General features: G+C 30.5%; 1 protein-coding gene across 1 annotated transcript; it reads right to left on the bottom strand.

The window, feature by feature from the left end:
• Positions 1 to 13,120: 13,120 nt before the first annotated feature.
• On the bottom strand, positions 13,121 to 17,323 carry LOC134726506 (zinc finger protein 391-like). Its single transcript, XM_063590915.1, has 2 exons — positions 17,232 to 17,323; positions 13,121 to 14,827 (listed from the first exon to the last, which is right to left on the bottom strand). The coding sequence occupies exon 2, from the start codon at positions 14,816 to 14,818 to the stop codon at positions 13,442 to 13,444; it is 1,377 nt and encodes a 458-aa protein (XP_063446985.1). The 5' UTR covers positions 14,819 to 14,827; positions 17,232 to 17,323; the 3' UTR covers positions 13,121 to 13,441.
• Between the last annotated feature and the right edge of the window lie 277 nt (positions 17,324 to 17,600).

Below are 17,600 nucleotides of genomic sequence, written 5' to 3'. Positions count from 1 at the left end.
AGTTTCGGTCCCAACAGTTTAGGAATTAGGGGCCAAAAAGGGACCCAAATAAGCATTTTTCTTGGTTTTCGCACCATAGCGTTAGTATAAGTAAATAGAAATCTATGAAATTTAAACATAAGGTTTATGACTATAAAAGGAAGGTTGGTATTGATTTTGGGAGTTTTGGTCCCAACAGTTAAGGAAAAAGGGGCCCAAAGGGTCCAAAATAAAACTTTGTTTGATTTCATCAAAATTGAATAATTGGGGTTCTTTAATATACCGAATCTAACTGTGTATGTAGATTCTTAATTTTTGGTCCCGTTTTCAAATTGGTCTACATTAAGGTCCAAAGGGTCCAAAATTAAACTTAGTTTGATTTTAACAAAAATTGAAACCTTGGGGTTCTTTGATATGCTGAATCTAAAAATGTACTTAGATTTTTGATTATTGGCCCAGTTTTCAAGTTGGCCCAAATCGAGGTCCAAAATTAAACATTGTTTGATTTCATCAAAAATTGAATAATTGGGGTTCTTTGATATGCCAAATCTAACTGTGTATGTAGATTCTTAATTTTTGGCCCAGTTTTAAAATTAAAATTAATTAACTAAATTAAAGTGCAAAGGGACCAAAATTAAACTAAGTTTGATTTTAACAAAAATTAAATTCTTGGGCCTCTTTGATATGCTGAATCTAAACATGTACTTAGATTTTTGATTATGGGCCCAGTTTTCAAGTTGGTCCAAATCAGGATCTAAAATTATTATATTAAGTATTGTGCAATAGCAAGTCTTTTCAATTGCACAGTATTGTGCAATGGCAAGAAATATCTAATTTCACAATATTGTGAAATAGCAAATTTTTTTTTAATTAAGAGTTATCTTTCTTTGTCCAGTATAGTAAGCAAGAAATATCTGCAAGAATTTTTTTAATTGGAGTTATCTTTCTTTGTCCAGAATCAACTTAAATCTTTGTTATATACAATATACAATGTATATTCACTTTTTACTACCAACTGGTAAATTTAAATAATCTTTACCATTCAGTGATAACAAGCAGTTTTTTTACATCTTAATATTTTATGATGTATTTAAATGAGTAGTAATTGTTGCAAACTCCATTAGAATATTTTAATTGAAATTAGTTTTGGAATAAGGGAAAGGGGGATGTGAATAAAAAATTGGGTTCAATTTTTCTCATTTGAAATTTCATAAATAAAAAGAAAATTTCTTCAAAAATTTTTTTGAGAGGATTAATATTCAACAGCATAGTGAATTGCTCTAAGAGAAAACAAAAATTTTAAGTTCATAAGGCCACATTCATTCTGTGTCAGAAACCTATGCTGTGTCAACTATTTAATCACAATCCAAATTTAGAGTGGAATCCAGCTTGAATGTTGTGTCCATACTTGCCCCAACCGTTCAGGGTTCAACCTCTGCGGTCGTATAAAGCTACGCCCTGCGGAGCATCTGGTTTTCTGTTGAATTAATAGGGGAAAAAGCGGTTATAAAGAAATTAAAAAAGAACTAAATTACAGAAATGGTTAAAATTTTACAATTATTTAGTTTATGTACAGCTTTTTCGAAAATAACAATAAATAATATAGGTCACCGATGAGTTAAAAAAGATATTTAAATTTTAATGCAAAAAAATGGCATTTTTGCACCAAAGGGAGATAATTTGGAGCTTTTTATACGACCGCAAATTTTGAAAAATTTTCTTGGTATATTGCTATCACGTTGGTGTCGTCGTCGTCGTTGTCGTCGTCGTCCGAATACTTTTAGTTTTCGCACTCTAACTTTAGTAAAAGTGAATAGAAATCTATGAAATTTTAACACAAGGTTTATGACCATAAAAGGAAGGTTGGTATTGATTTTGGGAGTTTTGGTCTCAACATTTTAGGAATTAAGGGCCAAAAAGGGCCCAAATAAGCATTTTCTTGGTTTTCGCACTATAACTTTAGTTTAAGTTAATAGAAATCTATGAAATTTTGACACAAGGTTTATGACCACAAAAGAAAGGTTGGGATTGATTTTGGGAGTTTTGGTTTCAACAGTTTAGGAATTAGAGGCCAAAAAAGGGCCCAAATAAGCATTATTCTTGGTTTTTGCACAATAACTTTAGGTTGAATAAATAGAAATCAATGAAATTTAAACATAATGTTTATGAACACAAAAGGAAGATTGGTATTGATTTTTGGAGTTTAGGTCCCAACAGTTTAGGAATTAGGGGCCAAAAAAGGACCCAAATAAGCATTTTTCTTGGTTTTTGCACCATAACGTTAGTATAAGTGAATAGAAATCTATGAAATTTAAACACAAGGTTTATGACCATAAAAGGAAGGTTGGTATTGATTTTGGGAGTTTTGGTCCCAACAGTTTAGGAAAAAGGGGCCCAAAGGGTCCAAAATTAAACTTTGTTTGATTTCATCAAAATTGAATAATTGGGGTTCTTTGATATGCCGAATCTAACTGTGTATGTAGATTCTTAACTTTTGGTCATGTTTTCAAATTGGTCTACATTAAGGTCCAAAGGGTCCAAAATTAAACTTAGTTTGATTTCGACAAAAAATGAATCGGTTGGGTTTTTTGATATGTTGAATCTAAAAATGAACTTAGATTCTTGATTATTGGCCCAGTTTTCAAGTTGGTCCAAATCTGGGTCCAAAATTAAACTTTATTTGATTTCATCAAAAATTGAATAAATGGGGTTCTTTGATATGCCAAATCTAACTGTGTATGTAGATTCTTCATTTTTGGTCCCGTATTCAAATTGGCCTACATTAAGGTCCAAAGGGTCCAAAATTAAACTAAGTTTGATTTTAACAAAAATTAAATTCTTGGGCTTCTTTGATATGCTGAATCTAAACATGTACTTAGATTTTTTATTATGGGCCCAGTTTTCAAGTTGGTCCAAATCAGGAGCTAAAATTATTATATTAAGTATTGTGCAATAGCAAGTCTTTTCAATTGCACAGTATTGTGCAATGGCAAGAAATATCTAATTTCACAATATTGTGAAATAGCAAATTTTTTTTTTAATTAGAGTTATCTTTCTTTGTCCAGAATAGTAAGCAAGAAATATCTTATTGCAAGAATTTTTTTTAATTGGAGTTATCTTTCTTTGTCCTGAATCAACTTTAATCTTTGTTTTAAAAATACAATATACAATGTATATTCACTTTTTATTACCAACTGATAAATTTAAATAATCTTTACCATTCAGTGATAACAAGCAGTTTTTTTACATCTTAATATTTTATGATGTATTTAAATGAGTAGTTATTGTTGCAAACTCCATTAGAATATTTTAATTGAGATTTGTTTTGGAATAAGGGAAAGGGGGATGTGATTAAAAAATTGGGTTCAATTTTTCTCATTTGAAATTTCATAAATAAAAAGAAAATTTCTTCAAACATTTTTTTGAGAGGATTAATATTCAACAGCATAGTGAATTGCTCTAAGAGAAAACAAAAATTTTAAGTTCATTAGAACACATTCATTCTGTGTCAGAAACCTATGCTGTGTCAACTATTAAATCACAATCCAAATTTAGAGCTGAATCCAGCTTGAATGTTGTGTCCATACTTGCCCCAACCATTCAGGGTTCAACCTCTGCGGTCGTATAAAGCTACGCCATGCCGAGCATCTGGTTCAATGATATCGACATTTTAAAAGTCACCTGGGGCCAACACATATTGATTTTTTGGAATAATTTTTGTACCATATAATAAAGTAACAACGTCTTAAGGTAATTGATAAAGTTTGTAATGAAAAATAAACGTTTGATTTTTTTCTGAAAATTTTATACCCGCGAGCCTCCTTAAGCATTATTTGGTCAATAGTTACTTGTTAAAAGGAATGACATGATTTGTTGTTTCAGTTGTATTCAAATTTTGTAGATCTTGTATTGTTGATCACTGTTGTTTAGTACATTTTGTTTTGTCTTTTATTTTACCTCAGTTATCCTTTTCTAAATAAAGTAAGTACACAATATTTTCACTATTTTGCAAATTACAAGCTTTGAACTATTGGACTGGTCAAAAATTTCCAACTTTTGGACCTGGGTGAAACTATTTGACTGCAATTGTTATTATATTTTGCAGAATTTGAAATGCAGCTGCGTGATTGGAGGATTTTGAAAATAATGCCATTCAATGTCTTGTCCTTTGATATATTAAAACACTTACTGACTGGATATTCGTGGAATAGTAAGTTTATTGTCCTTCAGGTACAACTATTGCCCTTGGTTACGCCTCAGGACAATAGTTGCTCCTCGGGACATTAAACTTACTATTCCACTCATTAAGTATACACTATAGTTTTCAACAGAAGCAAAAGCCCTGAAATAAATTGTCATTTGTGCTTTTTGCTGTGCATGTACTAATTTGGTGACAAGGATTTGATGGATCCCCAATATCCTTTTTTTTTTAATATGTGGCTATCCAAAATGGTCAACACGGTCCTGCAACATTCAATTTCTTATATTTTTGTAAAAAGTCATGCTTTTCTCATACTGCTTAGGATTTCTTTACACTAAATCTCTTGAAGGTGTTTTGATTGACATTTTAATTGATGAAAATATTCTATTAGCTGAAATTGAACTATGAACTAGCAGTCATTTACTCCATGCAAGAAAGTTACTTGGTATTTCTTTCATTTTGTTGATGGTTTTAGTTGTCATTTTGACTAGTCTTACCCTTAGTTTTACAGCATGTTCTTATGTTGTGCTGTTTTAGTTGTCATTTGACTAGTCTTACAGCATGTTCTTGTGTTGTGCTGTTTTAGTTGCCATTTTGACTAGTCTTACCCTTAGTTCTACAGCATGTTCTTGTGTTGTGCTGTTTTAGTTGTCATTTTGACTAGTCTTACCCTTAGTTTTACAGCATGTTCTTATATTGTGCTGTTTTAGTTGTCATTTTGACTAGTCTTACCCTTAGTTTTACAGCATGTTCTTATGTTGTGCTGTTTTAGTTGTCATTTGACTAGTCTTACAGCATGTTCTTATGTTGAGCTGTTTTAGTTGCCATTTTGACTATTCTAACCCTTAGTTTTACAGCATGTTCTTGTGTTGTGCTGTTTTAGTTGCCATTTTGACTAGTCTTACCCTTAGTTTTACAGCATGTTCTTATGTTGAGCTGTTTTAGTTGCCATTTTGACTATTCTAACCCTTAGTTTTACAGCATGTTCTTATGTTGTGCTGTTTTAGTTGTCATTTTGACTAGTCTTACCCTTAGTCTTACAGCATGTTCTTATGTTGAGCTGTTTTAGTTGCCATTTTGACTATTCTAACCCTTAGTTTTACAGCATGTTCTTGTGTTGTGCTGTTTTAGTTGCCATTTTGACTATTCTAACCCTTAGTTTTACAGCATGTTCTTGTGTTGTGCTGTTTTACTTGTCATTTTGACTAGTCTTACCCCTAGTTTTACAGCATGTTCTTATGTTGTGCTGTTTCACCAAGTTCCCAGGATTTAACCCTCGCACTTGTTTATTTATACTGTTAGTTCTGTATGTGCCTCTCCTGTGTTCAAAATTGACTACCATAATCCCTTTTTCTTTGGATTAAGTCAACTTGTCCCAGGCAGTTGGTTTGCCCGTTTGAGTTGTTTCACATATTTTTTAGCTTATTATTTAGTGTTGGTTTTGCTAATTGTTGTTGGCCATATCATTGTTTACATGGATGTCAGCAACGATTTTTTATAAAATTGAGAATGGAAATGGGGAATGTCAAAGCAACAATTACCCAACCATAGAGCAGACAACAGACCAGACTAACAAAGGCCTAGTTTTACTATACAATTTGTATTACAAATCCTTGATGTCACAGGTCTTTGACAAATTGGCAATACCACATTTCTTTTTGTCATATCATATCTCAATGACAAAAACTAAAACCTGTAATTCTCAAATTTCCACTGACCAAAGAATTCCATTAAAGAAAAGATTGGGACAACAATATTTTCTGTAGTAGGGAGATTTAACAGGCACAACTGATCAATATGAAAAACAAAGCTTTTTCACTACTTGTTCATTTAATGCTTGATTTCAATACTGTTTTAACACAAAACCTTAAAAGGTGAATGTATTACAAAAAAAATCACAATAATTATTACATCACAACATTGACATTATTTCCATCATTTTAATACTATATTACTGAATTTTCCTGAAAAATCTATGGTGAAATTGTATGTACTGTTTATTGTTCATCACTGAAATGTTTCTATGAAAAGAGATATTATGTGCTTGTACCTAATTTCTTTACCTTAAATAACCCAGGTTTTGATAGATAAAAGTCCAACACAATATTGTCTTTTTTATATGTTAATGCAATTCAACACAAGAGCCTCAATGAAATTAGCCCAAACCTTCTCCAAGGGCAAAACATTATGCCAAATGTTAACATCACTTCTTTTATATCCAAAAATTTTAATAGTTTAATTTAAATAAAATCTATTCTTGTTCTTTAAATGATTCAGAAAATGTTAAGCAAAATCATTCTGAAATATTTATATATCACAGAACTTTTCAGGAATATTCAGATCAAATCATGACAACCATAAAATTAACAAAATTATTGCTTTTTTAAATAAAGTGGTTATAAAAACTAAGACAGCACTAGGTGTCAACCAAAATTCTATAATTCTAAAAGTTTTAAAAATCTACTAATAATAACAATTTCTACAGTCAAAAGAAAATTTTACATATGTAGAACTTATGATAGGAAAGTATTCTTTTCACTAAATGAATTTATGGGATAAACACATTTTATTTCTGAAATATTTCAAAACAACAGTTTATTAAATGTGATTAACATATAGTTTGAATATAACAAATATATGTGCATAATATTATAAAAATATTTCTTAATAATGCCAGTGTACCTATCAGATCCTGGTTGGTTTTTAAAAATAATTATTGTAATGACTACCTTCCAATTTGAAGACTAATTCTATATTCAGTCAGTACTTTACTAAGTGATTTTATTTTTAAATAGAAATTGTAAGCTTTTTAAAATGTTTCTTTTTTTCAATGAATTCAATTTGTGTATTTTAAGAAACATTAATTCAGAAAAAAATTACATGCAATAAAATGTTGGGTTTTCAGGATTGACAGACAGGTACACAAACCTTTATAAATGCTTTTTTATCAATAGTGTAGAGTTAATTTGGTATAAGAGTATCTACATAAACCTAGCCATGTTGTGTAATTCTATATGGCTTAAAAAGAAGGAAGATCATTATGTTCTACACTGCATTCAACAACACTGCATATATACAAATCTAATACCAACAAATAGACAACAATTCATAACATGTGGCATGTTTTACAGTGGTTTGACAAACATGTAATAGTATATTGTGACTAATACAAAATACAGAATTCAATTCTTCATGGGAGTGAATTAAAAAAAAATTTTTTTTATTTCAGTGTCAGAATTCTAGTAAAAAAATGATGTAGATCTATATTGTCTTTTCCATATAACATATACATGTATAATATGAACAAGTTTTTCCATGTTTTCCTTGTTCATGTTGGAATATATATTGATCGAAGTTTCTAGTGTATTGTTTATTCTTTAAAAGAAAGAATACAGATCTTGAAAACAAAACTAACATAAAAAATAAAATTCAAACAAATCTAAAGTAAAAACTAAATCTACCCAAAAACACAGATCTATCTCTCTAAAAAAATATCAACTAATTGGACGGAAAACTAGCTGTAAGTTATAAAACAGAACAAAAAACAAACTAATTTATATTAGAAAGGTCAATTAAAATTAAAAAAATAATGGTTTAGCAATCAATAAAATGCTGATTTATCTGAAGGTCTGAAATGCATCATTGATTAGTGTTGCTTGCTTGATGTCCAGTGGCAAATATTACATGCATATTTAATTTCTAAAATTGAAAATTCTAATTAACTTTGTAGTCTAATGTCTAAGGACCTTTAACAAAAAAATAAAACATTCCCTAGTAAAGTTATAGTGACATCAAATAAGTTGATCTCACCAAATTTAAAGGAAAAAATACAAAAGAAGTTAACATCACTAAAGTTAAATACAACTACATTATATGGTCCATGACGAAGTTGTAAATTGCATTTCCATCTCGGAAAAAAAGGTAATAAAATCAGCTAAAATCAAAAATAAGAAAAAACATAGACATCATTGTATCAGAACGAGAAATTTGCATTTGACAGTTGTCACCCTCTCTCTTATAATGTGACTTTTATTCAAAGGGGAGGAAAAAGAAATTTTCCACATCAGCATAACATTTTATAATTATATAATATTGAATACTGCAGTCAACTACAATTGTACACGTCTATCATATTTACATATAATGCAATACAATTAACAACATATTTTTTTGTTCTATTTTAACATTCAACACAACAATGTACAATCAAATCTACTTTGAGTAGAAACATTTATATTCACATTAAACAACATTTAAGTCATTTTAATATTTTTCATACATTGTCTACATCATCATGATAATTAATAGTACTAAATATTCATTTATGTACTGCTAAAACAGAAACACGACACAACCTTCTACATCAAAAAACAGTATTCTGTACTGTAAATCAAGTTCTATAACTCAGAACAACACATACAAACATTAAAAATATTTAAAAGGGTTTCTACAATTTGAACAGATTTTCAGGGATTTCGTCAAAACTAATTCAAATAGTTATCTGTCATCTGTGAAGTCGGTTCAATTATTCAGCACTTTATAAAAACCCAATACGATAGATTTCGGATATCAAATGTGTCGATGTGGATGGACAGGCAGACAACAATAAAAAATATCATGTCTAATGAATGTAAAAATCATGTTGAATGCCAAGGTATTTTTGGAATGTAAGAATAAAAAGTAATACACTAGATATGCATCTAGATCTTTTTTTAAATACATGGAAAAACAAAACAATTGGTCATAAGATTGACAAAACAACAATATTTATTTGCATATGAGTCTGCAAAAAAAAAGAAATATATGAAAGGACAAGCAGAATTCAGGTCCCAAAATATCATTTCAATTAAAAAATGGAGATATTAGTTCTTCGCATAAAGAAAATATTGATTTCTAAAAGAAAACCTTATTTGGGCTAAATATGGAACTTAATTGACTAAATCTTTACAAAATCAACATGCATCTTTTTATCTTTGGTAGATAAATTATGTAAAATACCAAATGCATCTATTCAGAGAAAGAACCAGCTCATGTTAAGAATCAAAAAGAGATATTTTATATAAAACTATTAAAAAAGAATACAAGAAAAATGTATATAGCAATATTTTATAGACCATTTTGAATAAGATACTGATACAATAATGTTTAAAAGTTGTTGGTCCAAAACAAATATCATTAGCTTCACTTCTATCGTTGTTAATGTCATGCAGGAAAATAAATCCTTCCTGCACCAAATTTATTATTCAGGAAAGGATTGAGAATAAAAATCAGTTTGTGTTGCTAAGGATATATATGGCAAATAAAATTCCCTTAAAAGTTAGATATGGAATAGTCAATCCATAAATTAGCACTTTCTGAGATTACCTCAAAATATATATAAAAGGGTCTTGTTGCGACAAACAATGTTATAACTCTACTCTGTGTACTTAGTGTTAACAATATCTATAAAAATTTGGTGTTGTATACATAAATATAACTTTTTATATGCATAATGTAACAAAATGTTTAAATACACAGATATTTTATCTAATACTGACAAAAGGTTGGAAACAATTAAACACAAACAAAGATTCGTGGTCTAGCAAAACTTAACACATGTACATGCCTATATATATATATATATACATTAAGGTTAAAAAAATAAAATAGCCATTCAATAAATACTAAGATCTGGTCTTGTCATCTCCAATACCCTACACTAAATGAATGTGTGTTACACAGTTTGATCTAAGTGTACTGGTAAAAAATAAGCACAGATGATAAATCTGAATATAAAAGATTTCAGAATAGAATTTTATTTCCCAAATTTATATTCAAAGAAGATACATTTGGTACCTCCTACAAGGAGTAGCATTCACAGTGAACAAAAATTCAGTGGTAAAATACATGCACTTCATTTTCTTCAAGAAATTTCAAGATTGACAAATAAAAAAGAGAAGCACAACTGTATTATGTATAACACGTTCTCTTTCTATCAATTACATAAAAAATTTGTAAGGGTTCCGCGGAACCCAGTGTCTCGCCTACTTTTGCTGTAAATCCCGGGCTCAACAAAAATGAGGAAAATCAATAAAAATTTTCCTCTTAATACCATCTTATGATTGTAAGAAGCTTCTGTCTAAGTTGGGTAAAAATCTAGGATAGTTAATAAATCTAATGAATATTTTGAAAACTTTAACTGCAAACTGTATGTAATGTTAACTTAAAGAAAATCTAAGTCCATTTAAAAATAAAATACAGAAAAAATGGAGTTATCTTTTTACAAAATTTACTTCTGGATACTATTTTATGATCATAAATAAGCTTCTGTCCAAGTTGAGTACACACCCAGGATAGTTTAAGAAAGTTATTAAAATTTTAAAAACTTTAACCACAGAGTGAATGTAATGTATCCCCACAGAAAAATTAAGTCCATTTAAAAATAAAATACGGAAAAAATGGATTTATATTTTTATAAATTTACTTCTGGATACAATCTTATGATCATAAACAAGCTTCTGTCAAAGTTTGGTACAAACCCAGGATAGTTTAAGAAAGTTATTAAAATTCTAAAAACTTTAACCACAGAGTGAATGTTATGTTTCCCCGCAGAAAAAACTAAGTCTATTTATAAGTAAAATACGGAAAAAATGGATTTATATTTTTATAAAATTTACTTCTGGATACTATCTTATGATCATAAACAAGCTTCTGTCCAAGTTTGGTACAAACCCAGGATAGTTTAAGAAAGTTATTAAAATTTTAAAAACTTTAACCACAGAGTGAATGTCAGTTTCCCCGCAGAAAAAAATAAGTCTATTTATAAGTAAAATACGGAAAAAATGGAACTTTATTTTTACAAAATTTACCTCTTGCTACTATCTTATGATCATAAACAAGCTTCTGTCAAAGTATGGTAGAAATCCAGTATAGTTTAAGAAAGTTATTAAAATTTCAAAAACTTTAACCACAGAGTGAATATTTGTTGACGCCGCCGCCGACGACGGAATGTAGGATCGCTTAGTCTCGCTTTTTCGACTAAAGTCGAAGGCTCGACAAAAATGGTTCGCAATAAACATAATAAACAAGTAAAATACCAAAAGATTAAACATTTATATTCATGAGAAAAGTAATACAAATATATGTGTATAAATGGTCAGATCTTTTTGTATAAAACAATCAAAGATTTCAATCCTCTTAACTTTACTGAACATGATTAACCTAACATTCAATCTTTTTACAATACAAACATGGTACTCTTTCTGGCTTTTGTAAGCAAATATAAATGCATATTTGTGATTAAACTGATATTATTCTGATTGGCCATATTACATCCATGGAATATCTGGAGCACTACATTAGAATGAATAGACTGTGAAAAATCAAATGTCATTGTGTACAGTAATTGTCACTTTATTCTAATGAATTTGAATAAAATTAATCAAACCATGTTACAAAACTTAACTGCAAAACTTATTGTTGATTGCTTTATCTCCTACAATATGAATACATTTAAGTTTTGGTATGAATACATATGAAACACAGAAATTAATAGACACAATGCAAGTTGAATATAGTCATTTATTCTTAAATGCTGGATACATTGCAAGTACCTCAACTAAACAAAAAAGGGGTTAAGAATAATTTTCCTGAAACAAAGTTCTTGTTTTCATGCAAATAGGTCATTTTATAGGTAGAAATGCCTTCCTCATGCTGAAGTTCCATTAAGAGAAAATACTACTACATGTATACTTCTTCCTTACATATAAATACAGCTTTGATCACTGCAAAACAAGTGTAGACACAGTGTTAACTAGTGATGTAATGTACATAGATACATGTAGTCTCTATCAAATAACTCTGAGAGAGGGATGAGAATCTTTAACTAATGCTATATCACCTGAACTTTAGTACAATTGCAATTGTGATTTATTTGCATTTTCTTAAATTTACAGGTTAATTCACTACGTTTTTATTCTTATAGAGTGTGTCAACAACAAAACCTGTATTCTCATTAATACCAGCTGCAGAACTGTCAACAGAAGTTGTGTATGTCCTAGAGTTGTGTTATAGATTTAACAATGACTAGATCAGGTTTAAATGCAGAAACATCAGAATTTTCAGTCTGACATGAATACTTCAATGATGGTTTAAATTTATTATGATTTCATATTCAATTAATGCTATATATATTGTAAAATTTACAAGTGATTTTGTGAGATATCATTCTTGCTTGTAAATGTATGCAGTTAATCACTCTGAAACAGTGTGATACATGAAGTTGCTGATTTTGAAGTGATTAAATTTACAACCCTGCATTAGATACAAGAGAAATATATGTATAGGAAGATGTGGTGTGAGTGCAAATGAGACAACTCTCCATCCAAATAACAATTTAAAAATTAAACCATTATAGGTTAAAGTACGGCCTTCAACACGGAGCCTTGGCTCACACCGAACAACAAGCTATAAAGGGCCCCAAAATTACTAGTGTAAAACCATTCAAACGGGAAAACCAACGGTCTAATACATGTAGATGGTGATATACCAGAGTGCGTTACTTAATAAAAAAAATAACCATGATTTACTAAGAAAAATCATCAACAATAAAATTAACACTTACATGTAACTGATTGCAAGTGTGTATTGTAAAAACAAAATGCCCTATACACAAAAACAAAGATAAATGCTTTAGATATAAAAAAAAAAAAAATGCAATGTGTAAAATTACAATATAACCTTTTTTTTTATCTTACTTTATATGACAATGCAAATTTTATCACTATTTGTGCATTAAAACTTTCTTTAAAGTAAAAAAAAAATATAAGACAATTTTGACTTTTAGGATTTTTACAGAAATTTCATTTTGAATTCATGATTTTTACATGTTTGAGAGATTGAAAAGGATCAAGTGTTTCACCTCACAAAACATATTACAGTACAATGCTTATTTAGGAAAGATACTAGAGAATCACTAGAAGATCTATTCATATTTGAATAATCATGTACACTAAAGATCCATATATGAGTAAGTACAAGGCAAATATACAACTATCTGTATACTTTTTCACTCTTTCTTCAAGTCTACCCACTCACAAATGCTTCCTTTCAAGTTCCAAAAATATTGTTTGTTTTCCTATTTTCTGATGTTTAAATTCTCATTGACATGTCAAGCAAGTACTGTTGTACATAGTAACTTTTTATTTATTTCTGTCTCTTTAAAAAGAATCCCTACCTACATGTATCAATAAAGGAAAGAACATACTTTTTAAATGGCTAAGATTAATTATTTTGACTAGAAACTGAAAATGCAAAATTATTCATCATGTTTATGTGGTTGAGGAATGCCAAATTTGGCAAAATTCCATTTGGAATGTCTCCAGAGTTTTCCTGCTTCAATGATTTAGCTCTGAAACTTTCCTCTTGGTCTAATGGTCTTTTCAGTGAGGACTCTTTTTTACCATCTGCAGAAGATGAAGAAGCAGAGAAGTTTGGTTTGGATTGAGAGCTTTCTGTCTTCTTGTCCTCCTTTCCTGGTGTTAAATCTAAGCTGACATTTTGTCCATTGTTCATAAGAATATTTGGTGGCATGAATCCACCCATACCAAGTGGCATGCCCATAGGTAAAAGTAATGCTGGATTAAAAAGATTCAAGTTCATGCTTCCAAGAAGAGCTTGATTTGGCAGTAAGTTATTAATGCCAAGATTCATCGAACCATTTGTTATTTGATTTTGTTCTGCTTCACTTGTGCTTGGATTTGACGATTCGTTTGGAAGGAATGATTGCAGAAATGGATTATGGGATCTCATGTGAGTCTGCAAATTAGCTAATGTTGTATATGCTTTCCCGCAGAAAGTACACTCATGGTCCCTGCGACCAGAATGAGTTTTCATATGGGTGTGCAGATTTGCTTTGGTGCTGAATGGCTTGTGACATAAACTGCATGTAAATGGTCGTTCTTGTGTATGGGTTCTCATGTGGACTTGCCTATTACCAATTGTAGAAAAATATTTGTCACAGAAATGACATTTGTAGGGTCGTTCTCCAGTATGCGTGCGAACATGGACATCAAGATTTCCCTTTGTTGTAAACCGTTTGTTACAGAATTGACAGTAGTATGGCTTTTCCCCAGTGTGCGTTCTAACATGTGTCTTCAAATTACCAGGGGTGGAAAATCTTTTACTGCATAAATTACATGTAAGACAGGCCTCACCAAACTGATCGTATGCATCATATTGATCTCTTGGTACTTCTCCAGTTTCAAGTACATATTGATATTCCGGGTCCATGTTAAATCTATTTGGAATAGCATCATTTGAATCAGCAGTTTCAGATAGTGATGAAAAATTCCGAACTTCATTTTTCTCTTCAGAGGGTTCACCATCTGTAAAACTTTCATCTCTAACACCATTTAATGAAACAAAGTTTTCATTTTGTCCTTCAGAACTTTCTTCGTTTGATAGCTTCTCAATCTCCCCATTTTGAAATTCTATAGACTCATTCTTATAGCCATTTTGGAATGCTGACAAGCTGTTTGGTAGTTCAACAGGAAAATCATAATCACTGTCATCATCTACGATATCACTGATGAAATCAAAGCTATCTTCATCAGGTATATCATCCTGTGTTATTTTCCTTGGCTTCGTTTTCTTTTTCATCACAGTTTTCTACAATAAAAACAATACTTATTAGTGAATAATAAAAAAAAAAAAATTCAAGCTTTTAATAAACTTTGTTTGAATTCTCTTCTAATATTAATTGTTACAAACCTTTATACCAATTTTTACTTTCATTGTTGCTTACAACAGTATCAAAGAAGGAAATTTAAAAACCCACATTTGAAGGGCATGGTACATGTGTATGCAATAGGTGCAAAAGAGTTGTACATTTTAACTACTCAGCTACACATAGAAATTAGAATTCTTATTTACACCAGATTGTCAATTTGATTTAGAACATTCATTTATAGATGAAAACTCTTTCTACAACTGCCAGTCCAACGCAACCAATGAGAAATATAAATTTCATAATAAAATATGATATATACATGTGTATGTCTGAAAAAGAGGATACATGGAACTTGGTACAAATTTTTAAAACTAATAATTTTCTGACATTTTTTCCTCGCAGAAAAACCGCTCATGACTATTCAAAAATGTATTTACACGTGTATGCAAATTTTCCGCAATTACAGGTTACTGTAAACTTTGACATCATCCATTTCGAAACATTTGACTTCATTATTAAAAAGTGATTGTTGCTTGATGTCAAAAGGTGATTCGGAGTAAATCTAAGGTCATTTGGAGGGAAAATACAGCTAAATACCAAAAGTGTAAATACGTTTATACCTAAAGGGACACCCCACTAAATCAATCCTTTTCTTCTGGTTTAATTATAACCACAGTGACCATGACTCGGCATGAGCATTTACCCAACTCGCCTCATGTTTATTTAATTTGACAGGTTGGGGACAACCCACCAAATGGGGAACTATTCCCCAAATGAGTAACAACCCCTCATTTGAGTAATCATTATTTCATAGTGCTAAAAACAATATTTTCTAAAAATGGGTCTTTTTAATTATTTAAAAATGGCACCAATTTATAGAAAATGGAACAACTTCTTCCAAAGAACTATATTTTTATTATGGATTTTTAAAAAGTTAGTGGCCTTGAAAATAGTCAAATTTTCTAAGTTTTTATAGGCTTGTATCTTCTCAGTAAACAAGTAAATCAAGATAGGGATAATCATCTTTTAGAAAATTAGTCCCAGATTACTCTGACTCCAACAGCTGTTTAGCCAGACAAGCTGGGGCCGTGGGACGTCACGCTTCTGGAGCCGACTGAGGGCCTTGGAATTATATAAATCAGACATCAATCTCTTCAGTTTTCATTTATCTCTTCATTTATGTTAGTTTCACCTACCTGCCAAACCTTTATTTTTCTATATTTTAACATTTTTCACAGAGACCCATGATTTCTGCATTTTTGACTTTCACTTTCAAATGGACGTCAAGTTACGAGGATTTCTTGGCCTCGAGACTCAAATATGCAAATATTTATATTTTGTTACCTCCTTTATAGGAGATAGACTAGATGTTTAACATTTAGAAGCAACCACATTTTTTCACCTCCTTTACAGGAGATCGGTAACTAGCATTTAGTTCCGACCACAATAACAATTGGCAGCTCTCCGACATTTAGGTAACTTGCAGCGTAAATGAACGAGGTGTTACATTATGGTCATTTGCACTGTTTTCTTGTGGTCACGTGATAATCTTTGAAAATGAAAGGCAAATTGGAGAAATCATGGGTCTCTGTGAAAAATGTTAAAATATACAAAAGTAAAGATTTGGCAGGTAGGTGAAACTTACATAAATGAAGAGATAAATGAAAACTGAAGAGATTGATGCCCGATTTATATAATTCCAAGGCCCTCAGTCGGCTCCAGAAGCGAGGTTGAGGCGCATCTATTTTGGGTGGGCAAATATCCACTTTTTGATATGGAACAAGCTCTGACGTCCCACAGCCCCAGCTTGTCTGGCTAAACAGCCGTTGGACATCAGAGTAATCTCGGACTATTAGAAAATATACTGCATTTTTCATGAATATGTGCCATTTGAGGAAACAGACTCAGTTTGGAAAATTCAGTTTTTTAGCACTACCAAAATGATTACTAAAATGATGGGATTGTTATTCATTTGAGGAACAGTTCCCCATTTGGTGGGTTGTGTCCAACCTGTTTAATGAAAATACCAGAAGTAGATTGAATATGACAGAATGTTCATGATGGTTTAACTGTTTTAGTCAATGAATGCTAGTCAATCTATGTCATGTTGTTCTCCCAATAAGTCAGTGCAATTAGTTGACATAAAGTTAATTGAACCAAATTAATGATACAAACAAAATAATGAAAATTACGTTTCTTCATGTTTTGTGGTCAAGCACTAAAATATTTGGACCGGTCGTCCCATATCGAGATAATAAATTATTGAATCATAAATGGTAATTCTGAAAGACAAAAGTATGAAATATCGACATAAATGTTAGGAAAGTTTACAAATGAACCTACTTAAGTAAAATTATAAGATTTCAATCTGTTAACGATTCTTTGTTGTAGTTTAATTATGCAGGAAATGACATTTTTATAATTTTAAAAACAAGGACGGACCAACACGAGTATTTTTTCCGAACATGTAACTTTTTGCAAAAGGAGCTACATTAACTTTTAGTCGTTATTGAATGGTTAATAAGGGTTTGCTTTATGCCGCTTCCGCGCAAAAAGTATTGGATATTAATAAAAAAAAAACCTAAGAAACAAAAAACTTAAATTTTGAAAGCATAAAACAATATTTAACAAAAGTAGGCCTACAACATAACTTGTGGAAACCATGATGGCAATTTGAAATAAACATATTCAAGTTATCCGTTTGCAACCATA

The sequence above is a fragment of the Mytilus trossulus genome, chromosome 1 (assembly GCF_036588685.1).
Source record: "Mytilus trossulus isolate FHL-02 chromosome 1, PNRI_Mtr1.1.1.hap1, whole genome shotgun sequence".
In the NCBI taxonomy this organism is placed as follows: Eukaryota; Metazoa; Mollusca; class Bivalvia; order Mytilida; family Mytilidae; genus Mytilus; species Mytilus trossulus.
Note: the sequence above shows the minus strand (reverse complement) of the source record. Positions and strands in the feature narration are given on the sequence as shown.